Source organism: Colletotrichum lupini, chromosome 7, assembly GCF_023278565.1.
Source record: "Colletotrichum lupini chromosome 7, complete sequence".
Taxonomy (NCBI): Eukaryota; Fungi; Ascomycota; class Sordariomycetes; order Glomerellales; family Glomerellaceae; genus Colletotrichum; species Colletotrichum lupini.
Window position 1 is genome coordinate 1,634,433 of NC_064680.1, and position 26,302 is coordinate 1,660,734.

The 26,302-nt window shown below is 52.8% G+C and overlaps 6 protein-coding genes across 6 annotated transcripts; 4 read left to right on the top strand and 2 right to left on the bottom strand.

Annotated features, from left to right (window-relative positions):
• Positions 1–4,963: 4,963 nt before the first annotated feature.
• Positions 4,964–8,349, bottom strand: CLUP02_13496 (uncharacterized protein; the record flags this gene model as incomplete). The annotated part of the gene is made up of 3 exons (XM_049292435.1): positions 4,964–6,928; positions 6,983–7,576; positions 7,633–8,349. 3 exons carry the CDS (start codon positions 8,347–8,349, stop codon positions 4,964–4,966), a joined length of 3,276 nt encoding a protein of 1,091 aa, XP_049149581.1.
• Positions 8,350–11,920: 3,571 nt separating this feature from the next.
• CLUP02_13497 (uncharacterized protein) lies at positions 11,921–16,035 on the top strand (the record flags this gene model as incomplete). The annotated part of the gene is made up of 18 exons (XM_049292436.1): positions 11,921–12,145; positions 12,208–12,228; positions 12,285–12,435; positions 12,512–12,664; positions 12,756–12,901; positions 12,953–13,177; positions 13,240–13,332; positions 13,392–13,808; positions 13,865–13,956; positions 14,099–14,156; positions 14,213–14,505; positions 14,572–14,924; positions 14,948–15,206; positions 15,285–15,426; positions 15,491–15,639; positions 15,694–15,726; positions 15,789–15,854; positions 15,906–16,035. 18 exons carry the CDS (start codon positions 11,921–11,923, stop codon positions 16,033–16,035), a joined length of 3,006 nt encoding a protein of 1,001 aa, XP_049149582.1.
• A 105-nt stretch (positions 16,036–16,140) lies between these two features.
• CLUP02_13498 (uncharacterized protein) lies at positions 16,141–17,802 on the bottom strand (the record flags this gene model as incomplete). The annotated part of the gene is made up of 2 exons (XM_049292437.1): positions 16,141–17,595; positions 17,695–17,802. The coding sequence occupies 2 exons, from the start codon at positions 17,800–17,802 to the stop codon at positions 16,141–16,143; spliced, it is 1,563 nt and encodes a 520-aa protein (XP_049149583.1).
• A 54-nt stretch (positions 17,803–17,856) lies between these two features.
• Positions 17,857–22,036, top strand: CLUP02_13499 (uncharacterized protein; the record flags this gene model as incomplete). The annotated part of the gene is made up of 13 exons (XM_049292438.1): positions 17,857–18,132; positions 18,202–18,628; positions 18,693–18,894; positions 18,973–19,097; positions 19,140–19,303; positions 19,378–19,511; positions 19,559–19,623; positions 19,686–19,806; positions 19,870–19,953; positions 20,024–21,129; positions 21,196–21,461; positions 21,613–21,863; positions 21,952–22,036. The coding sequence occupies 13 exons, from the start codon at positions 17,857–17,859 to the stop codon at positions 22,034–22,036; spliced, it is 3,306 nt and encodes a 1,101-aa protein (XP_049149584.1).
• A 944-nt stretch (positions 22,037–22,980) lies between these two features.
• Positions 22,981–23,772, top strand: CLUP02_13500 (uncharacterized protein; the record flags this gene model as incomplete). Its single annotated transcript, XM_049292439.1, has 1 exon — positions 22,981–23,772. One exon carries the CDS (start codon positions 22,981–22,983, stop codon positions 23,770–23,772), a length of 792 nt encoding a protein of 263 aa, XP_049149585.1.
• A 755-nt stretch (positions 23,773–24,527) lies between these two features.
• Positions 24,528–26,253, top strand: CLUP02_13501 (uncharacterized protein; the record flags this gene model as incomplete). The annotated part of the gene is made up of 7 exons (XM_049292440.1): positions 24,528–24,602; positions 24,769–24,849; positions 24,942–25,200; positions 25,274–25,442; positions 25,499–25,618; positions 25,671–26,019; positions 26,158–26,253. 7 exons carry the CDS (start codon positions 24,528–24,530, stop codon positions 26,251–26,253), a joined length of 1,149 nt encoding a protein of 382 aa, XP_049149586.1.
• Positions 26,254–26,302: the final 49 nt, after the last annotated feature.

The window sequence follows — 26,302 nt, forward strand, 5'->3', positions numbered from 1 at the left end:
AGAGATAGACATGGGGGGGATAAGGTAGAGGCAACGTCCCCAGGCGACAGACACGGACCGGGAAGAGACGTACCCTTAGCTCTGGCGCAGTTGCGTAAGTACGTACACTAGACACCTTAAGGTAGCAGAGGAGAGGGAAGGTAGCACGGGTGACGGTAGGTACGATGGAACCTTGCCGCGGCGAGCAAGCAGGTACCTCCGAGACGTTGGGACGGCGGGAACGGGGAAGCGTACCGCTGCAAGGACGCTCTTGCACTTTCCATCGTCTCTGGTCTTGAGGTACGTATTCACCGTCTCTGTCTTTCTCTCTGATACGCAAAACAAGCAGGCATGGCAGGGCCCGCCGGGAAACAAGCAAAGCAGGGGCCCCCCGTCACCGCGCCTGGCTTGTCTGGGGCCAATCGCCTTGGTGCAAAATGTCTTGGGTGGATGAACCGTGAATCAACCAGATCCAGTAAGAGGCCGCTGGTCATGTGCCTCAGGCTGGTGTGGCGCACCCACAATTTCTCCATCTCCCAAGGTCACTATGGTCACTAAGCCTCAGCTTGTTCCCCCGTTGCCTCTTTGTCTATCCCACTCCCGGTACTTCGTCATCCCCAGCTTCTCTTCTCTCCTCATTTGCTGCTATTTGCATCGTCGTCTCCTGTTTTCTGAGAAACTGGACCTCTTGGCATCTGCAATCATCACTGCGGGACACACATCCAAAGTCATTGGTTGGACGAGCAGCAAGCACGAGCATAGCTTCAAACAGAGACAATCCAGCACATCCGCATCCACATCACATCAGAGTTCTGGGCCCGGGGTTGTACCAATAAACCAAGCTTTTGCCATGGAAATGTGTACGGGCCTCTTCCCCTTGGCCTTCTTGGCTACACTGCAAACTACGACACCATTTCTGTACCGAGGACCTACTCCGTAAGGTAATACGGGGTCTGGAATCTGGATCCAGAAATCCAGAAATCCAGATGCATGCACATGCTGTCACTGTTCTTCCATCATCATCATCATCACCACCACCACCAACGCCTGCAGGCCCAGATCCAACACAGCAACAATGATATCACACCTCATCAACTCGCTGCAGGGAAAGGAGGCCTCTGCCCTATCGGACCTCGCCATTTTGCCTCCCCCCAAGGTCCCGTCCCTCCCTCGGCCAATCGGTCAGTCGGTCTCTAGTTGTAGGCTCCCGCTCTCAACAAAGGACCACAACAACCACCGCCCATCCTCCGCCTCATCAGCAACCTCGAACCCATTGGCTCCGTCGAGCCACAGTGGATACACACTAATAAGCATTAACCTTCACGCAGGCAGGGAGGGGCAGGGGACTCGACTAACACTCGACGGAAAGTGGGATGGAATTCCTCTTCCAATCTTCCATCCCTCCCCCTCTGACTCCCCTAGGTGCTAAACAACTCTCCTCCCAGCAGAGGACCACCCTCTCCCTCCGCTCCGCCCGGACGCCAGCTGAGCCTCACAGAATGACAGAGTTGCACTCGCAAATATTCGCGTCCAATTTCGCAATCTCCTCGCGGCCTCCCATGCCAAACCCTCGTCCCAACCCTCTATCCTTACCACTGTACTCCGTACGCAGGCTAGGTCCGCAGCAGAGGTGGACAAGCACTTTCCATAGTCCAGCTCAACGCAACTACAGCCTTCAAGCACTTTACAGCAGCAGTTTCTGATCAATTAACCTACGCCACATTGACACACACCGTCCAAAAAACCAGAAACTAGCATTGTTCGAGGGCCGAAGTTGGAAGGCCGAAATGGGACATTCTACCGGACGGAGATCAAGCAAACAACCTTCTCGCTCGAGCCTCACCCACACCGATTCTTCACACACTTCTCTCTCTTCGATGTATTCATACTCTGTGCTCTACTTAGAAACCGAGAGCCACGACGGACTCTTGGACTTCTCGGCTCTCCTTCTTGCTCTTGCTCCTCTGCATCCCCAGCTCAACTCGCAACGTGCGCCAAGCATCGCCAAGGACACCGATTACAGATGATGGGTTCCGTGGTAGAGACAATCTCGAAACATGAACCGGATTCCGGACCCCATCTTTCTTGCTTTTCAGATCATGCAGTAGCGCATTTATGTTTCTCGTTCTCCTCGCCCTTGTTGTTGATAAAACTGTAAGAAGCCTCATCAAAGGGGATCAAGAAGAAGCCGGGCCGGGCAGTCGACCCCGCGTGTCATTATCGAAAAGTTACATACCGGCCGGGGAATTTCACAGTGGCACAATTCGAGATATGGATAATCCATAACTTTGATGTCCAAAACTCTGGAGCCAGCCGGCCTGCCGCCTTCCTGCCAAACCTGCCTTATCAATCAGTCGGGGATCACCCTCGCACCTCAGTGGCTGGCACCTCTCTCTCGACGATACACGTGGTCCAGGTACCCCTATGCGAGACGATCCTCCTCCGCTCCAGCGTAGTAGACTGCAGAGTTGCATTCCGCCCGGCTATACACTCCTCTTGCGAAGTCGAAACAGAGCAACTTGATCCAACAATCACCTTGCATCCATATTCTTTGGCATATACTCCGCACCACTTTTGACAGGATCTAAGCAGTGGATATATTGTTGCAAGAGTCATGAGTCCATGACCGCTCCGTCAAGAAGCCCCAAACGGTTGAGGGCCGTTGCAAAAGAGGGCGCTCGGGGCTTCAAAGAGCGCACGGGGAACCGCTCCCAAACTTCCCAAAGCTTTTTCTTCACCCCCGGCCGATTTGACGAACATTCTGCTTGTTCCTGCCCATCGCCTTACTTTTTGCATTTTCAAAAGGTTACCGGCACTATTTGTTTCCATCCAATGCGCCCCCCTCCCTCCCTTCCGCTGTGCCTTCCCTTCCCTTCTCTCGTCCAACCTAATTCCTCTCCCCTACCGGCTAGACCGTTTTTCTTCCCGTTTGTCACAACCTAATTTCGACAACTGGAAACAACAACAGCACGATACTTTTCTATCCTACCCTTGTCTCTTCTTTTTTTTTCCGCTACAGAAGGCTCAATGCGTACAATACGTATTCTGAACGTGCCCTTTGCCGCCGGCGACGAGAAAGATACAGGGCCGTTGAAATTCAAAAGAAGCTGATCCAACTCACAACCAATCGTGCGTACGGGCGCCGAGACGCGTCATCCAAAACACCGTCCTACATCCTATGTTTGCCCATCCAAGGGCAATTCGTTTTTGGTCGTTGCGCCGAACGAACAGGGGTTCGTTCAAACGAAATTCAAGCTTCCCACCTGCGTCTTCTGCTAAATGCCGGCCGACCAATCCTACATCGTTTCTTAATTACCTGCCAGCCTGGGAGGCTAGTATCCGTAATTGTATGGATTTCGTCGATGCTTTTGATAGTGATATACGTACCTATCCTATCGAAGCGGGTGATTTTCCTACTCGCAAGCCAATGGGAACGCCACAAATGTATACCAAGCCGGCCGACACGTGCCGAGAGTGACGTCAAATTTTTCTTGGGAGGCTTGTTGACGTTTGTGGCACCGGCCCATTCGCGGGTGGTGGCTATGCATTTGTGTCCCGTACGGGTGCTCCGTACCTTGGGTACGGAGCACAGATTCGACTAGTGTCCCAGTAGCAGCCGTGATGGCTGCGCCACGAACAGCCACACTTATCAAAAGGTACTGCACTAGGTGATGCCGTGACTGGACGTCCGCATTACCACTAATTACTCCGTAGACCAAAGTGGGCCGTTTGCGAGCGTCCAGACTCCGGCGTCCAAGTCTCCTTCGCGTCGGAGCGTCGCGTCCAAGGGGTGAGTGACAGTGGCACCAAGTGGACGGTCGTCACGGACTCACAGGCACGCGTCATGACAGTATCACAGCGTGTGACTAGTCAGCAACAAAACCAGGAGCTAGAAAAGCGAGGCAAAATCCATCCGGGCTTCGAAGACGTTGTGAGATCGATCCCCTTGGCTCACCGCCAAGACCAAGACCTCGTTTGCGGTCCATCCCCCCCGTCGTCATCAGCGTGACAGATCCGATGAGGGTAGTTGCGAACTTTGCGGGCTCTCAGCTTCCACTTGACGCTTTGTAAGGAGTGATACATTTACTACTTATTCCCTATCACACACACGGTGGAAAGAGTACAGATGTCCGATGCTGGGCTTCTCTACTCTCCACATGCCTTCTACTATACCTGTTCCATCTTCTACGTAAGACGTACATGATCAACAGACTGCGCTTCATTCTATCTGGTTCAATAATTTCACATCTCACAGGAGACTATACGTTGCCCGTCCAATGCAGCTTCAATATGCTTTCATACTAAACACTACATATCCGCAACCAGCCAGTCGATGCCAGCCAGCCACTCACTCACTACGGTATTCAACTTTCATCACACAATAATGTCAACAACTCAAACGTCGGTTCTTCTCTCTCTCTTCTCTCTCTGAATTTCTCTCTCACACTCTCTCTCTCTACTTCTGTATTCCCATACGCCTTTGCCGCCGCCAGCAACCTCGATCGGTTACCGACGTGATGCCATCAAATTAGAGGGAAAATGAACAAGTTGAACCAACCAGAATAAAAAAAAGGCCCATTTCCGAAAAAGGGGTGAGGGAAGAAAAACCACCAAGCCTTCTCTGTATCTGAACGACCCCCCATCCCATGAACCGACGCAATAAACACCAAACTTCCCTGATTACACGAGAGAGGACTGTGGAAAGAAAGAACTCCTCTCAACATTCTATGCCAGTTTCGCCAACCATGCAGCAGGCCATCAACTTCCACTAATGATGCCAAGCGACTAACGTGTCCTGCTGGCTGGTATTCACACATTACAACCTCAGAAATCTCAAAAAGACGAGGCGCGCACCGTCCTATAGACGTCGTCACCGCTCAACTGGGCGCGTCGGGGACAGACTCATTTGTGATGACCGGGGCCCGCACAAGGGCCGCGATCCTGAACCGGTAGATGGCGAGCAGTCGAGGGCTTCGAAAGTGTTCTACCTGTCGTCGCCACCTCTCGCTTTGCCGCGCCTGCGGAAAAAGTCCATAACTCTCTTGGCGGCTCCGCTGCTGCCTTGATGGCCACCGTACTCTGCGCTTTCGAATCTCTTATTCTTCTGTAGCACGCCAGACCGGCCATTACCGCGGGACGAGCCGAACTGCTGTCCGTCATAACCCTCAGACTCAGAGTATCCGCTGGCATTGTATGGAGCACCAGTGTGTCTTCGGTTCTGAGCATTCTCGAATGAGGACTCCGACCCAGTGTTTAGGCCAGTACCCTGCTGCATGTAGGCGGGCACTGCACTAGGCTGGCCAATTGGGCCCACGTGCTGTTGTTGTTGCTGCTGCTGTTGCTGCTGGTAGCCTTGCTGCTGCTGTTGATCTTGCCACTCTTGACGTGACAACTGGGGAGCAGAGCTAGAGCCTGGCGGCTGTCGGTACCCCTGGTCGTATCCACCATCATAACCTCGAGATTGTCCCCGTGAGTCGACGTATCTTCCATGCTCGTCAACTTCAGGGGGATCTTGGATGGGAAGGTCGGGCTGAGACTGTGGCTCAGACGGCGGACGATCGTAGTCTCTGCCAATGCCAATAGCCTTCAGCGAGAATGATTGCGGGATCAATGAGAATCGCCTATTCTGCTTCTCGTGGGAGGTCTGGGACCCAGCGATGCTACCGCTGCGTTTCTTTCCAAGACCCAAAGAGAAAGATCGCCGTGAGGCTCTCGAGTCTATCGAAGGGCGGGGCTGACCATCAGCAGGCATGTTATTAGGCATGCTGACTGGAGGGTACTTCCGGCTCTTGTCTGCGATCTGAGATTCGGGTCTCTTGCGGTTCTTACCCCCAAAGATCGACCCGTTCCGACCCAGTAGGGAGCCGATGGTGTTGGAACGCTTGTGGCCATGACCTCTGCCATCGCTTGACTGAGGAGGCGTCTGGCTCTGGGCGACTTGTTGTTCTGGGGCAAACCCGGCAACCTTGGCAAACTTTGGCGGCACGCTGACGCTGGGTCGTCCCATAGCCTGGGAATCCTGGGTAGTGGGTTGTTGAATCCTTCCATGAGCATTAGTACCTGCGACGGCCGGGGGGATTGGTTGGCCGTACGATCCACGAGCTCCAGCTCCCAGTCCCATTGAGCCTGATGCCATTGAGCCGCCAGTTTGAGGTCTTCCAGAAGCCTGTGCAGCTGGTCCTGAAGGTGTGAAGGTGTTATCAGAGGTCGTACGAGTGTCGCGAGTCGGTCTTGAGGGTGCGGCTGCAGTATTGCGGTGGGCACTAGGAGGGCGCGTGCCTTGTCGACTGGCTCTGTACGAATCTCTCGAGACAGGGGGATCTCTAGGAAGGGGTTTCTCCTGCGAGTTTTGGTTCTCCGCAACCTCTACTGGACCTTGACTGCTCGAACGCGCTCTCGACTTACTTCCTGCTGCAGCAGCAGCCTCCCCTCTTTGTGTCTGTGTCGTCGGCGCCACGTACTCGACCTGCACCGTGCGACGTTTGTTATCTTTGTGCGCCTTAGCTATAGCTGCTGCCTCGGCATCGGCGTCGATCTTGGCGTGTTTGCTGGCGAGACCTCCCACCGATGTCGGGGTGTTGGCTTTCGTCTTGGAGGACTCGCGAACCGAGGCGCTTCGTCCGATGCCAGATGCCTCAGCGAAGTCGTCATCTTCGGAGGGCACCGTCGTGTTCTGAATCTGGTTGGGTGTGGTGGTTCTACTAGTAATGAACTCCACGACATGAGCGTACTCGCTCAACCAGCTGTGCCGAGCCACCTCGAACAGGTCTGCTCTTTTCCGGGGGTTGGGGACAAGGATTCGCCTGAGGAGGTCGCGAGCATGAGGAGTGACGTATTCGGGGAAGGTCAGAGGCGTGTTGACAATGTACTTGTACAGTAAGTTGATGTTGTCACCTTCGGGGTTCGCTGGATCGTCGTCGAAGGGAAGGTAGCCAGCCAACATCGCGTACTAAACTCTGGTCAGCTTACAAAATAGGCTTGCGCTGGGAAACTCGCCACTTACCAAGATTACACCGCAACTCCATACATCGACCTTGCGGCCAGTGTATAGAGAATCGCTCACAACAAGCTCTGGCGCAGCATAGCAGGGACTGCCGCAACTGGTCTGCATCAGATCGCCCTTCCTTGTGCCATTGGTCTTGACTCTATCCAGTCCCAATTTCTTGACAAAGTCACGGTCGCTGAGGTTGAGTTCCTCCTCTTCGGAAAGCTCTTCCTCGGCATCGAAGGTGTTGGCGAAACCAAAATCGGTGATAATGATGTTGCGGTTCCGGTCCAAAAGCAAGTTCTCCAGCTTGAGATCTCTGTGAACAATGCCCTTCTTGTGCAAATAACCAACACCAGACACTAGTTGGGCGAACAGCCTTCGCGCGGCATTGTCCTTCAGATAGCGATGGTTCAGGATGTAGTCGAACAGCTCACCACCAGAGGCGTATTCGAGAATGATACCAATGTGCCTCTCGGTTTCGACCATCTCGTGAAGGCGAACGATGTTAGGGTGAGAAATGCCCCGTAGAATCGCAATTTCGCGATAGATCTTGGCCAATCTGGAGGGGTTGTTGCCGACACTATCCCGCTTGATCAACTTGATAGCGACCTGGTGACGAAGTGTAAACAAGAATCCCGAGGCATGTCAGCGGGTCGTTAACTTACTTGCACATTGTTATCGTTCTTCCAGCCAAGCTTTACTTTTCCAAACTCGCCCTCACCGATGGTATTTCCAAGAACGTAGTCGCCAAATCTAACTACCTTCTCACGTTTCCCGGAATGATCATGACGGCTTCTGCCTCCACGTCTGCCGTCATCATGCTCGGACATACCGATCGGGGGAGGTGCGGCGTCATCATGTGATGATCCTATGCGGGTAGACTGAGCTTCTGCTAGTCGTTCCTTCTCGCGAGCGATGTCTACTTCGGGCTGGGAGACCACCATTCGATTGAGAACCTCGCTTGCTTCGCGCGTGGGCTGCTTTGGTGATGCTGTTGTCTGAGGTGCATGTGATCGTACGGGAATCACCGTCGGCTGACTCCCAGGTCGGTTGCCGCTGGATCGATGGGGAGAATCAGGAGGCATTTGTTGATGCGATCTTCTGCTGCGTGAAGCAGAACCGTCATCCGAGTAGGTATAATCGACATTACCATTCGTTCCGTCTGCTTGACCGCGTCGCGGTGACGATGCCGCCTTCTCGGCAGCGTGATCGCGTCTTTTCGTGGTGGTCGTAGTGGTAGTAGCGCCCGAATAATTCGTCGAGGACGTTCGAGGGGGGGCGACTGGGGGCATGTTTCTTCGATGTTCGGAGGATGAGGATTGGTAGTCTGGGGAAGAGGGCGCGACGGCGACGGGGCTGGCGGGGACAACTCGGGACGTCATGGGCGAAGTTGGGTCCTGAGTGTTTACAGACGCGCCGTTTTCGCTCGGTCGGCTCGGAGGGGGTTGTGACGATGCAGGAGAGGCAAAGTTGTGTTGCAAATTGGCATTGTACGCCTCGCGAGATGGGGAAGAGTGGTTCGACGTGTACTGCCGGCTGCTCGGTGAGGCTGCGACCAAAGGCGGTGATGCCAAAGCTGTTGTGTGATGGGCAGGCTGCAAAGCGGCCGAGGATATGCTTTTGCGACAGTGGAAACGCAAGCGCGCAAGGAAATAGAGTTCGACTGGGCGGCGGTCCTAGTCTGGCGTGTTTTGGTCCCGCGATTGTCGCTAAGATGTCGGTCTGCGATGTTGGTGCGTTTTGGAAGGGGGTCAAGGGAGGCTGGTATGTTGGCGGAGAATTGAGAAGCGAGAAAGAGGTCCGTAAGCGAATGCTGTTCAGCGAGGTAAAGTTGCTCGCTGGGCACCAGGTTTCAGGACGCTGGAATTATTGAGCTGCAGGAATTAATTCGCCCTGAATTGGTATGGGACGGACAAGCCCGATTGGAGGTATTAGGGTCCTTGGATAGGCCGTGTTGTGAGTGTCTGGTGTACCAATGAATTGGGCCAGTCTATCTCATGGTGTGGGCGGAAGGGGTCAATTGTTTTCTTCCCCCCTTGGCTGATGGTTGCGATTTGTTGTTTACTGTAGCTCGACCCTGACGAAATGTGTCGGCGACGATCGTTTTGGGGCGGTAAAGTCGAGTCGAGTCAATGCAGCAACAACACTGGGAACAGTGACGCGACAAAGGGGCAGTGGTGCACGTACACACTCTGCTGTGGTGAAAGGCTGTGCGACGGATTGATACCTATGGCTTTGAACCTTTGTCCTTTGACACCGTCTGAGACCAGACGGGGGTGCAGACAGGAGGAAGAATGAGCGGTAGGAAAACAGTTCCAGTCAGTCGTGTCGGTGAGGTGACCCTAGTCGAGGGTCAAGAGGCAGGCTGGATGCAGTATGGCGGTCGGAAACCAGTATGTTTTGATTGGAACCAATTGCCTTTTACCGAACCACTCAAGTCTTATCTGGTCTGGCTTGCAACGATCAGAGGGAGCTATCGCCAGCAGATCGAGAAGAGTATGACGATAATGAGTGCGGGAGGCCCGAGTCTGATTGTAGGCTTTTTGTCGACGGTTGAAGTTGTCGATGGCGCGCTTCTCTACCTCGGCGGGCTCGAAACTAGAGGCAGACTATCGGAGCGAGTTGGTTCGCCGGTCAGAAAAACAACACCAGACACGGCCAACGCAGACCAAACGGAGACGTTGGCGCAGCGAATCCAGGTACAAGTGGGATGAGGTAATGCGCGGTGAGAGCCCAAGTTGGACTTTGGGAGCGAGAGGCGGTGGAAGTCGAGATGTGGAGGGCGATTGAGGGCGAACCAGTCCAGAATGAGAGAAGAGAGACAGGCGGGATTGGGAATGGGCCTCGTCTTGGCTCCTTTTTTTTTTTTTTCCTTCTTTTGTTTTTTTGGCGAGGGAGAGAAAGAGAGGAAGAGAGAGATAGTTAGGAGGAACGGACGGTCAGACGTCTTCGTGCTCGTCAGAATGAAATTGAAGAGATGAGACTTAGGACGAGCTGGATGGAGCCGGTCCAAGGTTGGAGACTGAGTGCGCCCGATATTTGGAACAGCGCGCGCAATGAGGAACGGAAGCACAAGAACTGGAACAGACAAGCCCCAGGTCGCTGGTCAGTCAGTCAGTCTCGAAAAGAGAGGAGAGACGTCAAGAGAGTGGGTGTGAGTGAACGGGCGGCGGGCGCGAGAAAGGCAGACAGAGAAAGCGCGCGATTGAGAGATTCCCTGGTCGAATACCTTACTACGTACTCCGTACCAAGGTAGGCCCCCGGGGGTATCGTGTACTTGCAGGGGTGAGGTGCAATGCAACTTGTAAGTATCGCCCAGGGAAAGTGAAGGCGGAGATGTGCGTGGGCCTCAGGGGAGAAAAGCGGGAAAAAGGGAGCAGGTGCGGTACATGCAACTAGGGACGGAATGCAGGTACCAGATACTCGCTAATATCCGCTAACGCTGCCACTACTGCGACTGCGACTGCGACTGCGACATGCAACCGCGACTGATTGCTTCCTGCTTCGTGCTTTCGTACTTGAGTGCTTCGTCTATGACACTCCTTGCGGTGCACACTGCAAGTAATGGACGTGGTAGGGGAGGCGCAGGTGCCAGAGTAAGATACTGCGTGCTGCGAGGTACCTTGGCTGATAGGTACCTAAGGTAGGTAGAGTCGTCCTCGCCGGCTAGATGTGAGGTGAGATCGAGGCCAAGGGAAGGTGAGGTACCTTGAGGTAGGATTCCGTCGAGCTGAATTGAGCCGAACCGAGAGAGAGAGAAGAAACGCAGCACTGTTTCCGCCTCAACTGAGTGGATGACCGTGACCACCTTGGCTGGGCCGTATTGATTGTAGCAAGAAAAGAGCGAGGAGATGCCGTCTCGTTAAATTATCTCACTTACGGCTGTCCAAGCACCACCAATTTTCCAGAGGGCCGGCGCGGATTGTGGCCAGTGGGCAATTTGTCGTTTCTTTTCTCCCTTGGTTGGTCTTTTCCTTGGTTCCAACTTCCGTGACCTTTCTCGGCTTGTTCTGCTGGCAGTCGGCAGCTGTCCCGAGGGTCAAGGTAGGCATTCGTCCCCAATAATCACCTCAATGCAGCGGCGCCGGAATGGACTGATGTCCCCTTTCGTATTCAAGGTAGGTATCAAGATGAAGTTGACGTGCGGGGCTCAGATGGGAGAGTCGAGACCACAACTGTCTACGTCTAGCGTCTAGTGTCTAGTACCTACTGCCTAGTGAAATAGTTGTACTCCGTAGTCGAACGATAAATCATCTTCCACCCAGTCTGACAACTGTCGCAGACGGGTAGGTATGCTTCGAATTGGCGTGTCTGACTTAACGTCTCAGCCCAGAGCAGTGCAGAAGCCTGTGTAAGTCAAGAGGAGGCTTTGAACCTTTGTGTACCTCAAGACTCAAGGCGCGGGAGCAGGAAGGCGTTGCACAAGAGCCGAAACGTGGTTGTGGGTGTGGCTAGTGCGGATGGTGGTGCTGAGAACTTGCACCGGCGCTGGCGCCGTTTCTGAAACTTTGCAACTGTTGATTGGTGTCCCACTTCCTCGTACATGTGAATGTGGAAGGGAGTGGCTGGAATTCGATATCAACCAGCTTTGAGTCCCAATGCAAATGACACGCACATACATACCTACTCCGTACACTCAATTATTGTTCAGAAAATACGTGAATGATGAGCGATACTCGGATGGGAGGGGAAGAGGAAAGGAAGAATGGGAGCAGGTAGGCAAAGCACCTCCGGTAAGGTACCGTAAGGCACGGAGGAGACGGAGACGGGTGGCGGCGGAGAAGGAAGGAGTGATGCAGCATGTCGCACATGCCTCGTCTATCAATTCTTCCTGTCTGCTCCTTCCCTTCCACTCCACTTCTCAGCCAAACCGGTACCTGCCCACTTCACTCAATAGAAGGAGGTTCCAAGTTCCTTCCTTGCCTGATATGCCTTACTGCCTTACCCTGTCGCATGGAACATGAAGTGGATGATTTCTTCCAAACATCATCTCTGCAACTCACCTTCTACCGGATCCTACTATGTTCTGCTGTCTCAAGGATGCAAATCTCTACCAGCCGCTTTAGCTGCTCTAGCTTCTCAAGCACGCTGGGATCTGCCCTCGGCCTGACGATTGACGTGACACCCGAACCCGACTTCACCTGGAGCTCGAGCTCTCTCCTCGACAACTCAGACGCTGTTTTCCAAGGAATCTAGTCAGCATGAGCACAACGGCAGCCGGCGGGCTCTCGATGCAACAGACTAATTGGCCCATTGGGTTCGTACGAATAGATCAAGCTGGCATCGAGCCTCCAATTCGTGACCCACTTCGTTCGAGAAGACTGAAGGTTCCCGCTTCGCACGCTCCGGCAACTTAGCAACACTCCAGCTTCATGCCCAACCCCATGTGCTTCGTTTTTGGAGATGGGATGACCCCTCGACAAGGGTTATCGAGGATCATGCACCCCATCTACGAATATCTGCCCGCTGTAAGCTCACGTCTTTTTTTTTCTCTCTCTTCATCTCTCTCATTCTCTCCAACCAAATGACTGAGCGTGCGCCTAGTTTGGAAAGGTCAACATGGTGTCAGACAGCAGTTCGCCGTCCGAAAGCAAGTTGGCTACTGGCCGTCAGTTCCAATCTCGACGCCTTCCACAAGTCATCGCCTGCGGGGCGAGATGCGATGCATGGTGCCGAGCGTGGTTGGCGTCGCCCGCAGTGGCACGCAGATGCAACTTTTCCCACGATTCATGCCCAGCACCAATTAATCGTCAATATCTCGAAGTCTCTACGACCGAACCGCATTGAGGGCAGATGCCCTTTCCTTATGCAGCAGTAAACTACAGAAGCTACAGAGTCGCATCACGATTTACCTTTGCGTTTAGTCGGCCACCGTCAAACGAAACACCTCTTACCCCTGCTGGTGGGCTGGGCATCCAGGCGATAAAGACCGGGGTATCGACATGGTCCAGGGGTCATGTCGTTCTGACTTGTCATCATCACTAGGACCAGCTGCTGCCGCACCACTGCCCAAACCGGTCGACTGTCCTGATCCTCCCGCAACGATTTGGATTTCGTCCGATTCCGTCCCATCCTCCGTGTCCATTGTTGACCAGGAGCTGTACCGGTAACTTGTATCTCCAGTCAGTCAACTGTACCACGTTCTTCTGCCTCGTGCATTTTGGTGCAAACGCGGCTCTATACAAATACTCAGACGGACAGGATCGTCCTGTGAGCTGCGGCATAATTAATTGCAGATGGCTGCTAGTTTACGCGCTTGAGACCGCAGCGAGGTCCCTTGCATTGACGTGGCAGGCTGCATTTCTCAAATTACCGTCCAGAACCTGACTGGCTGGCGGGCAGTGTCTGCGAGACCGGACTGTCGAGTTCCCCTCGCTCCTCAAACGACGGATCGCGTGTTTGCGCATCGCATGTCATTTGGCAGTGCTCGCCTCCCCACACATCCATCTTAATGTCGTCGTCGCCATCGCCTTCGCATTTTACTGAATCTCCAATATTTATGCGCACCAAGCGGTTGGATCTGATGGCGCATGGCTCAAGGGCGAGTCGAGGTTCATTCATCCACGAGGTTACCCGAATATCACGCAGCATCCCTTGCCTTAACGAAGTTACCTTCATCTTAATACTTGACTGGCTCACTCGGCGGCTATCCTCAGCCATCGTCAATGCAAGGTACGCACGTATTCGAATCTACCTTATTCCACCAAGCTTCTGGGTCTTCACGCTTCACTCTCCAGCTTACTCACCCTTGTCATCAATTCACTCCATCTTGATTCGCCTGTCTCATTGTAATCAATCATCGCAGATCTTCTATCTACTTGTATACAGGCGTTCCATCCTCGTGGAGAGAATTCCATTTCGCAGGCCCCAAACGAAGTAGGCTCCATTCCACTTCAGACTATTCACTTGTCTTTGCCATTGGAGATCTCCTCTATACGCATATTCACTTTGGAGCTTAACCTTACACCTACCCGCGGCAGATCGGTGTTGTATGCGAACCAAAGCATTCTGATATTTCGCTGATTGGTTGCGATGCACCACACTGGACAAAGCCCAGCCGTTTGCTCAGCTTATCAAGCCCAATACAGAGCTGACTGAGCCGATTTGCAATGACCAAGTTCTTTGAGTAAGGGCAGTACCGATTTTCAAGGCGAATACCGTTTGCTATGTCCTTATGAAGGCGCCAATGGTTTGTCTGCTCAAAACCAACTTGCAAAGACGACCAAGGTCGCGTCCACCATCTAGCCAGCATTAACATCGGAGATGAGGCGCACGGCGTTTGACCGGGGTCTGCCTGCGTCAGCCCAAATACAACCTGTCCGTCATGAGCAGGCTGAACTTCTGAATCTCTACTTGTTAGCCAGCTCAAAATGCCCCGGCTCGATTTGCCAATTTAGTGGATTCAGGGCTGGCCGCAAGTCATGTCACTTGGCACCTTTAAGATTTGCGTCCCCAAGAGCACTTTCGCATCCTGAAAAAATGCACGTGCTGATGAGGAGGGGCTTGTCAAATGTCGGCCAACTTCTGTCTTTCGAGAAGTTTGACTGCCCAAAGACCCTCTCGGTCAGGTCTTTCCGAATGGTCACCCCATGATCATACATCAGTCAATTAAGCCAAATTGTCATTCGTCTCCCCCGGTTCTGGAGCAAGCGAGCTGCCCCATCAAGAAGATCAGCCCGGGACAGCCCAGCCAGACTCGGCACTTGGGCCATTAATACCACGGTGGACATGTTGTCCAGTGACATCATATTGGGGTTTTCGCGGACTATCGTCCGCTATTTCAGTCAAATACCAGGCGAACGTAGCCTCCCTTCTATACCGAATACAATCACCAAAACTGTCGTCAAACCAAATTCATCGACAGCGAAGGATAAGACCCTTTGGGCAGTGAACAACGAAGACGATGATGAGGGACCACATGATGGACGACCACCAGCGACGACTCCACGAACAAACAGTAGACGAGCCCACTCATCAAAGGCTCGGGAAATTCGCGAAAAAGGCGCGACGCGTCTTATTTAATCTCACAGAACTCCGTCCCATCTTCAAGTAACCCATTACCCAACTTCAACTTGGGCCATGCGGCCCAATCCATGATCTCCCCCCAAAGGCCAACAGGGACGACCCTGGCTGGTTCGAGCAAACACGTTGACGAACCACCCGTATCCGGACATCGGATTCCTGCCCAGGGATCTTTCGTGTGCCGACCCAAATGTGTGTTCCGCAGGGACGCACCAGCGTACGTATCCGTAGGGTCCGTAGGTAATCACTCGGCAGAAGGGGGAAACGGGAAGTAACCCACATGCGAGAGAGAAAGAGAGAGAAAAGTCCACGCGTTCGACTATGCGAAAGTAGTGTTGGTCGGTATGCGGAATTGCGTCCAAACGGGGTTCCCGACGATCTCGAACCAACCAGCCGGTGACCTGGACCAAGTTTTTGGTAACCACTTTGTTGTTGTTGTTGGAATTTTCCTGTTTGCCTCTCGCCTCGCCTTGCCCATAGCCAGCCCTGTTCTCGTCCCAGTGCTTTCAGTCTGAGCTCACCGAGTATTCTAGAAGATTTCCAAAGAAAACCCCGGCGGTGTGGATCGAGGGACAAACCCGTCAATGCAACGGATCCGCATGCCTGGTCAACTCATTCGAGAGCAATACCAAAGTCACGCCCAACCGAGGGTCTTGCAGAAAAGAAAAGAAAAAAAAAGCTTTGTCCAGACTGCAGCTGCCAAGCTGCGAGAACTTTGAAGCTTTGTCCACGCCGCGGTGATGGCTTTCTCTTTTCTTGCTAGCAGTGAGATTTTTGCTGTCGTACCACCGGAATGCAGCATGATTTGTCCAATTCATCAGCCTCGGGGGAGAGGCCCATTAGGGAAATTCTTTGATGTCAGATTGTAATCACTCAGCTGACTGTCTGCGGTTTTCCGGTGGCTCCGTCTTCATAGCCCGTATCCTCCGGGTTTGTCGGGCTTCAAGTCTCTTGTCAGCAGCGACCGCCTGTCTCCATGGAAGTTTATCGGATGCCTCGCAGCTTGGCCATTCTCGAACAACCTGCCGGATCCGAACAGGCGTTGATGTAGTGCCTCGATGAGACATCGTCTAGCTGGCTTTCTGAGCCAGTATCACATGGTGGGTGAGATGTTTGTAGTCGTGTAACTCAAAATTTTATTTCGACATCATCTATAGTTTGATGGAGATATTGAATTCGTCCAGTCCGAGAGCAATAGCCGTGATTGCTCCACTGTACGCAACCAAGATGCCCATCGTTGCCATGGGTCCAACATTCAGTGTCGGCACCGTCATGTTGACCAGTCCCGTCAAGACGTTTGCGATGAGGAACAAGAATAGGCCGTTGCGATTGTAGGCGCGGAATACCCTACTGGTCGCTGTATGGTACGCCTCCTTCTCGGTCTTCGCGTCAGTCGCATTGTAGAAGGACGGGAAGCAGAAAGTGTCCACTAGGGCATAGGCTAGAAGTTGTGTCGAGTTGAACGCCGCTGTCCATAGGACATAGGGCAGGTTCGCGAGGCGACGTGAAACGTTCAGACCGTCGCCGTAGCTGTTACTGGTGGTCAAAAAGTAAAGCCCTGTCCACACAGCAGACCAAATGGCCATCATCATGAGAAGAGTCTTGCGCTGAGTAGCGGGGGTGGAATCGCTTTTGGTGTTGAGACTCCGAGGCAAGACGTACATTCCCGTATCTTGTCCCGCAAGGAAGATAGCCAGGTAGCCGAAGAAGCTGAAGATACCCTCTCGGTTCTTTGAGAATAGGTCGGTTCTCGGTGCGGTCAGGATGTAAGCCTTGAGGTCGGTGCTCTCCAGAGCCACCTGATACAGCACACTCAGGATGATTGCCAGAGCGGCGTAACTAGGCACAACCTTGAGCGCGGACTGGAAGAGGGCAACAAACGGCGGCAGGAAACCCAGGGTGAAGAAGAAGTTCCAGTGAACGCCATACTCGGTGACATGTTCGGCGTAGTCGAGACCCTTGACGCTGAGCAAGCGGATGACGCCCAGGACGAGTAGCGGTAAGGAGTGGCGCATCGACTGCAGCAGACGTGTCGTCAGGGGTATCGATCGAACTTCGGCGCGCTCTTTCAAGACGGGCCGAGCAGCGACAACACCGGCGCTGAAGACGAAGGACCCGACGCCCATGTCCATCAGTGATGTTCCCCATGTCTCGACCTTGGCGAAGCGGCGCGGAAAGAGGCGGAAGTCGACGGCGAGGATGGCGATGCAAGTGATGACCAGCATGCTACCCCGGTAGTGTGTCAGGAAAGGCTTCACGGGCAGTGCGGGGAGCGGCCCCGCGCCGGAGCCGGCCTTGGGCTTCGCATTGGGTGGTATGGCGGGCTTCTTGCGACTGGCGCCGAAGTTGGGAGGCAGAGTGTAGATGAGTACGGCGGGACCGAGGAGGAGGGCGCAAAGTAGCAAGGGGGAGGAGGCGTAGAGAGTCGTGGAGAGGAGGATGGCGGTGACGTTGAAGAGGAAATCGGCGGCAGCTCCCAATAGCGTGTAGGGTTTGAAGAAGGATTGGCGTGATTGGAGTACAGACCACAGCAGGACGGCGACCTGGAAAGGAATGCGAATGTCAGCACTTTGCTTTGTCTCGATGCATGCGCTGCGCGGGGGCGCCTGGGACGTGAAGGGGGGCAGCAGCAGCAGCAGCAACAGGGGGATCAGGAGATCAGGAGGGCAGGTCAGAGTTTCTGTTCAAAGAAGATAGTTACGCACGGGAGCAACTGCAGTCACGTAGTTGACTTCGGAGGCGGAGCCACCAGAGAGATTGGAGACAAAGTCTTCCTTGAGCTTCTTGTAGCTCGCGGCCGTAGCGTCGGACATGTTTGCGATGGGTCGAAAGAGAGTTTGGTTTCTTTAGTGGGAAATGTTCAATGCATGTCCAAAGAGAAGGGAATGGTTTTGACGACAGCGAGCATTGCTTTTGCCCGGTTCAGCGAAAAGAACAAGCTGTTCGTTGTTGCTCTTTTGGCGATGTGGTTTTTACCGGTAATTGCAACGTCAACCTTTCCTCGACGTTCTTTCTCTGTTCTCTCCACCACTGGGAAAAAAGACGAGACGAACTCTGGCCAGAAGCAGCAGCGGGAGCTTGGTGTAGGTGGTCCAAGCTCCTTCCATTGTCTACCTCAAGTGTCCCAGACGAGATACGTACCTGTATTGCCTGACTGATTATGTAAGAATGGCGAAGAGACGGGCAGAGCCAATGAACAGCTCCTTCCGTAGCACCGTGTGGGTCCTGGTCCGATGGCTTCGGAGGCACGGAGAGGAAGGAAGGGGCTTACGGCATACCTGACGCAGAAATCCCCCTGTTGTCTCCGTGCCTTCCGCTGTCAAAGGAAAGTTCGGGGGGACGGGGCAAGCTTTGGAGAGGCACAGCTCAACCGAAGGCAGACACGTCACAAACATGGGCATTCCAGGAGCTTCCTCCGAGGCATCTTTCTTAGCTTTCCTTTCATGATTCCTATCGTCGTTGTCGTTTTTGTTGTTGTTGTTGTTGCTGATCATCCTGTTGTTGTCTCATCCCTCCATGTCTCCCACGCACACGACGCATTCCACGCATCCATCCATCCATCCCATCCATCCGCGCAAATCAACCAACCAAACACCCGAATCTCTTGTCTTTGCCAGACTGACACCTCTTCATCCGTTTGTCAGCTCCATTCTTCGCCTCCCCCCTCCACCTTTCCAGTCTTTCCAACCCATCACAAATCGAGATCTGAGATCCCAATTGCTGGCTGTCATCGTCTTGTTCCACCGTTTCCCACTTTTCGCCATCACGGCCGCAACCATCTCCCGCTGTGCCAAACTTCCAAGACATATCGACGCCGTTGATGTTCCAACTCCACACTTTTGCAGTTTCGCCCCCGGCCTCACTGCGGCATTCATCCCAAGCCCAGCTCTACATGGAAAAGATGGGTACCCTTTGGTCTAAAGACAGTACTATAGCCTCACAACTTACACATCCGTGTCGGTAGTCTTGAAACTTATTTACAGCATTTACAGCTACATGGACAGAGGCAGCTACGCCAAGTTCGACCGGTGCGAGTGCGAGTGGAAGTGGAAACGCAAGTGCAAGTCTCAACCCAGTCACCGCACCCCCCTCCAGCTTTCAAGTGTTGGTTGGTTGCAGTCTTCTTGCTGCTGCTCTGGCTGCCACCAAGTATCAACCCCCGGACCGAAAGTCCTGGATCTGGCTGTCTACCAAGAGAGAATGAGAGGCGGGCAGAGCAATAGGAACTGCTTCTATGCGTCGAAGCCAACAACCTACGCAGTACACCCCCAGGCCTCAAGGTGGCAGGGAAGGAAGATGCATAGTGGGCCAATAGTATCGCCAGAAACATGACGAATCAAGGCCCAGACAAGCCACATTCCTTTGTTCTCCTCTGTGTCCATCTGCAGACGTTCAACTTCAAGCCTGCCATGTCCCATGGGTTTGCTTCCGACAACCCAACCCACACGCCTGCTAGCTCATCTCCTTTGTTCTCATATGCAATGAGTGACATGGGCATGGCTGTTGGCCGCAACCGCTCATTGTCACTCCATGCTTTACGACCGCATTCCTCATTACACTCCCACCTAGGCTTGCCGGGCCCAAAGCAAAGATTGCAGCCGCCTTCTTTGCACACCCTTTCTCTGTCAGTGTCAGTCTGTCAGTCTGTTCTTCTTTGCACCTTGCCTGTCTTTCTTGTCTTCTTTGAGAGAGACAGAGACCTACCGTACCTACCAGTCCTTTCATTTTCTGATCCCGGCAGTTGCTGCAAGTGCCCTTTTTCTTTTCTGGCTCCTAAAGAAACTGGTGGGCGAGAAGTTCAAGACTTACAGACTGAGGTGGCTCACAAGGTCTTCCGCAAAGATATTAATTAACCCTCTTCGTCCCTCCATCCACCACAGACATAAGAGAAGCTCTTCTCCCTTGATCAAATCCCTACAGGGCTGCATACTCTTGACTCTCATCACCGCCATCCCATCATCTTGGTTGCACATCCCGATCTTTGGGCCCATTCATTGTTACTCGAAACCCTGACTTGAACACTTCCTTCTTCAGTCACCACTTGATATATCTTACAAGGCATTCACCTCTATCACTCTCATACATCGCCATGGCTACCCCAATCGAGAGCCACCCTCGGGCAAGCCTTCACCCACTATGGACACCTTCATATAACCAAGGAGGATTCCCTCGTTCCTCGACTTCAAGCAGACCTACTGCTCCTAGCTCGTATTACAGCCCATCCGATCGTTCACCCAAAAGCCTGCCCACTCCGGTATTTCCTTCCAACGATGGCTCAATGAGACAGCATGAGCGCGCCATGGTCGACCGCCTCGGCTCCAGACTCCGACAAGCTCCAGGCTCCGGTGACCTTAGCCCGCCCAAGTCAGCAAACCGGCCGAGTCCGCTTTCTCCTCTCGCAGAGCACTCAGCAAGTGACGGTAGACGTTATTCGGCTGCGCCTATAAGCCCTCGCCGGCCAGGTCCGCCGCCATCAGCAACTCCGGTCTCACCACCTATGGCTAGCAGTGTTCGAAGGCAGACTCTCGCAGCGGAAACTCGATCGATGCTTCTCGCCGGTCTGGGCGAAGAGGCACAACGACGACAGTCTGTAGCAGGACCCGGATACGTCGCCAGGTCCAGGGAGGCTGAGAAGCGCGTTCAACTTGAGCAGCTACGAGCATGGGGTCATGTGTATCTTGGTGATGCCAAAACCTCCGACGTCTTCGTTCAAGCCATGTCTCTTAATCGTCGAAGCTCCAATGCGAGCACCAACTCGGATCAATCTGCTGGAGGTTCTTCGCCCCCACGAATGCCGTCCACGCCGACTCTCCCACCTCACCAGCGTCAAATGAAGTTTGGAGTTCGTCCTCGAGCTCTGGATCGCAAACCGATGCTCATCACTCACACTTTCGACATTGAGCAGTTACGCTCCACCATCGCGGACCCGTTGCCAAGTCCTGTTTCCGCGGATCAAAGACGGCGGCCATCTCTGCATACTCAGGCCACTTCACCGCTGCCAAAGGTCTCATCTCCTCGACCGAGCGCGGCACGAAGACGGTCGAGCAGTGCAATCCACAGCACGCTCCCTTACAGCCGCGGGCTAAAATCTGGAGATCCCCGCGCGGCTTCATCGCGTGGCGCCGACACTATACCAATCCGTAAGTCATGTCTTGCCTAAGTTTATCCCCTCTGACGTTTGCGGACTTGAACCTTTTCGGCAATAGCCTCCAAGGCCGGCTCACTCCTACCCGAATACAAGGCAGGGAAATCAAGGCTAACACCCAACCCACCCACAGATCTCCAATACGCCAGGTCCTCACTCCCGGTGTTGGCGGCTATCATCGTCTCTGGTACAGTCCAGGCTGGTGACGTTGTCGAGTTGCCATTACCGTATCCCGAAGTGTGGTCCCAAACAGTCACCTATGTCTACACGGGACAAGGGGACTTGACGGATGCAGTCAAAGAGAACATCCTCTACCTTGCAGGAAAGGTTTAACGCCCACGTCTTGGCCTCGTGCTTGTTTAACGACTTATGACTCTTATTTCTTTCTTCTCTCCCACTTGGACGCCTTTTGTCGACGAATGCGGCACTCTGTATGCCTTGCTCATTCCATGATCACATGCTTTATTGGGGGGGTTAGCGATCGCTGCGGGCCGTTTGCCTTGTTGTTCTTCTGTTCTTCAACACTCCTTTGTCCTCTGCTCTCGGAGGACATCTTGTTCGCTATACAACTTTAGCTCTTTGCCCTCGTCATGACTTATGTAGTTTAATGATTTCCCTTTACAATACAGAGAGAACAGATTTATTGTCCATGATTATTAATGACATATTACAATTCGTGTTTTCCAACCTAAGTGATTACGAAGATCCTATCTGCGCGCTGCATACCTCGTGAGCCGCGCGCCTCGAAAGAAACTGATTGCATTCCTGACAAAAAAAAAAAACTCAATCTCCCCAGGCCACGAGTTTGACAGAACAGCCACAACTTTGTCAACGACCGCCCTATCCGCTCTTCATTCCGCGTCCCGCCGAGACGGGCACAAGGGAAGAGTTACCTTGTTTAGGGCAAAGCATCTTTACGCAAACGTGGGGTTGGGGTCCGGTGTGGAACCCACCTCAACATACGATGGAGAACGCCCACGAAGGGGGGGGGGGGGGGGGCAGCACGGAAGGAACTTGTCGAAAATCTTCCCGCATCTCCGTCTCTTTGACGGCTATACGCATGACGCTCCTGGACATCGCTGCGAAAGGGATTTTATGGTGGAGATCAACCCTTGTCAGCTGGAGTCTGCTTCGTGAGGGTGGTGGGGGTTGCCGAGACCGACGTTGACAACGAGTTTGGTACCGGCCGAGAAGGACGACGTTTTCATGTCTTCGCCGCCCCATCCTCCACCTCGTGTTTGTTAGTATTGCAATAACCCTGTCGGTATTTTTTTTTTGTTCTCGTTAGTTGTCTCCGATCTTTTTTTGATCACTCTGAAGAAAATCTCAGTCTTTGATATTTCCTAGGGTTTCTTGTTTTGTTTCTACATACACTCCCCCTCCCCCTTCCACCCGTGGGTACGCGCATACCCCTCCAAACCAAGCGCTGAGGCCGGCTGCTCTTGCCAAAGTTTTCCTTGGAGCGTGGTGTTGATCTTGGACTCAGATCGCGCGGCGTAATCTCGTTCTCTCTTTTCGGGACCTTGGCAAGCTTGGTTCATCAAAATGTCCGGTTAGTTGTTGTCTATCCTGTCCACTACCGGTACAATCGTCGCCTTTGACGGGATGGGAAAAAGCTGTCAGACGGAGAATCCTCGGGTTCAGCGACAGAGTGGCATCAACATGCCTCAACTTTCTTGACCTTGCGGGCTTTCAGCCCGGGTGGTGCCCGGCAGGCAAAGCTTTGGGATAAACTACGGTAGCATGGCCACGAAATGGGAGGCTACGGCAGTTGTCGCTTCCGAATTCCCCTCCAAGCCTTACGCCTCAAGCCTCAAAACTCAAGCGGCAAGCCCTCTCCTCTCCCATGGGTCCCCAGATATCCTGTGTGCAGAAGTATGATGATAGGACAAAGGCGGCAAGGCGTTTTTCACTCCTCAGAAAAAAAGGAAAAAAAAAGTCTTTCCACCACACGGAGAAATACCGAAGCAGAAGGATAGCAGCCACCCTTCTTTTTTTGTGCGCTTATAACTACTCTCCATCACTGGCTTCTCATCACCCGAGAACTCCCCCACTCGGGCCTTGTGTAACCGTCCGACTTCTCGGCAAGTGTGCGTGTGTATGTGGGTGCGTGGATGTGCGCGTATCTCACTATTCGGGCCTTTCGATGACGTGGTGTGCTGAAGGCATCCAGTCTGTTTTCAGCATATCAGACAATGTTTTCGTTCTCCATCCTCTTCTCCTCCCCCCCCCCCCCAAATCCTTGTTTTCTTTTCCTTGGATCCTCCTCGGGGTCCTTTTGTTTCTCTGTCTTGTCTCTGGCTGTCTGGGCCACCTCGTGGTTGCAAAACTTTACCAAAGTGGCAAGAACAGTTGTACTCACGTGTCCGATGAGCCACCACTGACGATGTCCGGATATGGTAAGTTTTTTTCTTTCGGAGGAATGGCGGGGCAAGAAAGGTTTCGGAAGTTCCGCTGGTGGGTTCCGGGCCGCGTTTTCGGTTACTCGGTACCAGTGCCGTTGCGGGGTCGATGTGAACGGCAGAAAGGGATGGGGCGGACAGCGGGGACGGACAGATGGGGGCCGGTTCCGGGTTTGGCCACTCCCACCTCCGTGCCCGGAACCGGTTCAGAGACCCTCTTCCGCCGGCTTGAATGAAAAATGAGGACTTTCGACTTGGTGCGCAACGGGTACTTCTCTCAAGTTGAAGGTCCAAGAATGAGAACTTCAGCAGAGCTTTTATGCTTATTGTAATGTCACAATTTAGTCGTCTACTCCTTGCCCATTACAATTGAAACTGTTAGTCATACAAACATTGGCACAGCAGGAGCCTCTTCCTGTTTATTGTGCTTTGAACACCGTTCATGTATCGTTCAGCCCGGAAGCAACTCCCCAAGAGCTTTTGTAGAGCATGATGCTTTCATTTGTCATCTTGTGGACAACGGGGAAGCTAGTCGTGGGAACGGTAGTAGATATACACCCAAGACTTACGAATTGTAGGCTACCACGATCGAGCAAGATCAATAGTCCGATTAATGTGTCGAATGACCCTCGATCAAAATTGCTTGCTGATTTGACTGTAAGATAGATGAGCTCTTGGCCTCATCTCACCCGCATACGACGGGCAAGACCATGTAATCTCTTGTGTGCTGTTCGAGAAGCATTACGAGTTTCACTACAACCGCTTGGAAATGGCGTCGCACAGACAATCGAATGATGGAAGAGAAAACCATTTCGCAGACGCAGGAGAAGGAGCAAATCGATTTCCAATAGTAGGAATCAGCGCCATCTTCCTAAAATAGACGACCGAGTTTGATATCATCGTAAGGAAAGTTCCGCCTATTTAACTTGATTCGCAAAAGAAAATGCCGGACTAGCTTGATATATGGGACCGCCGTTCTGACCTTGAGAATATGAAGAACACACGATCCTCACAGTTATTCTCAGACGCTGTTCTCAAGGTATTTCACTGCCGAGCTCCCCTTTCTGTGGCATCAAAGTAGATCATGCCTTGCAGTAATTAATCACATCAACCCTACTTTAGAGACCAGTTTCAGTAGGTTTAGCCTCGGTAATGTGAATTAGTCAGTTCATCCACGTAGCTTCACTGGGTCTTAAAAATATTTCGCACTTTCTCATCTGACTCCTGACAAGGAGGGAATCAGGTTGATATCGCGAGAGAGAAGCCCCATGTGGCTGACAACGTCCCAGAGCCTAAAAGCGGGAAGTCTTTTGGTACACATGTCATGTAAGGGTAAGTCAATTGGGCAATACTTTGCAGAAAAGGAGCACAGTCAGAATCATGTCTAACAATCGGCGATAACCAGTGGTTAACCAAGAACTCAGACAAGACTCAACATAAGAGACGTCGGCGACAACGCCGTGGTATCTTGGATCGCCAGACCCGTGTTTCCAATCCAGTCAGAGGAAGAGGACACATGCTAAGTCCATGCCATAGGCTAGTGGACGAACAAGTTGAGGCCGCTCGAAATAGACGGTTCGAGAGCCACATCTCTCTCTCTCTGACCACTCTCTGGCTTAAACCTCAGTTCTTCGCAGACCGAAAATTCAGGTTTCCCAAGGACTGTAAACAATTCAGTCCCTGAGAGTCTAAAACCTCATGGAAGCTGACAGTTCAGAATGCCCCTTTTCAGAAGAGGGTCAAATTCTCAGCTAGGACGACAAAACACTTATGCCATCTCACCGCCCCTCCTCATGCTCTCCGCGATATACGCACATATCTCGTGTAACAATCTCAACACTTTTCAATCGGCACCATTTCAGCAGATATACAGCCCCCAACTTGTCCCCTCTTTCTCGTTTGGAAGGTTCTCTACCTACGCCCCTCTCTAATAAGTCTCCTAAGAACCTCCTCCTTCTTGAGTCACCGACCCTGCGTGAATGGCCCGATACCAAACGAAACACAAGAACAACAACAGTTCGGATCTCATAAGTGCAGTACCGAAGACATCAACAACATTCAGCGTCCCACCAGCCATCCGCTGTAAGGCTCTTCCCGGGAAAGCACCTAAATATGCGGAATCGATGCCCTTCAGGATCCCGAGATATCAAGTACCACACACAGAAAACCAAACGCGCAAGGCACCTGCTTCCACTGACCCTACTACCTCAGTCAAAATCGCAAATTCATCCAGTAAGAAGGGGACTGTCCACCATCACCAGGAAATACCCGGGATCAAGCCCCAATGCCAGCCTCTATCGGCTGGTACTTGGCGTCTACGTACTCGTCTACCCGCCAACAACAGCACGGATGGCGATGAAGCTGCTGGTATATACGTTCCGGTCTCAAACATGAATTCGGGAGAGGGATCTCGGAACGCGGCGGCAGACCATTCTCGACAACCGTTGTCGGGCAAAAAGGCTGCACGGAAGAAAGTTGACTTTGTGTGGATGAGACGAAAAGGGCCTGCCGTATTGTGTTTAGGTAGCAATCGCACTCCTACATACCTTACCTCCATGTATTCGTGTGACTGCATCAGTTGCCACGTACTTAAACTGGGAAACTGTGAACATCCCTGCAAGTGTCAGGACATCTTCCCGACCACTTTAAACATCGCCAAAATGGATCACGTCTCCTGTATCAGAATGTTGATGAAATCCTACGAACTCTCCCGCTAGAAATAATCACCTTGAGGCTACTGAAGAAGACTATACCTTCTATATCTTT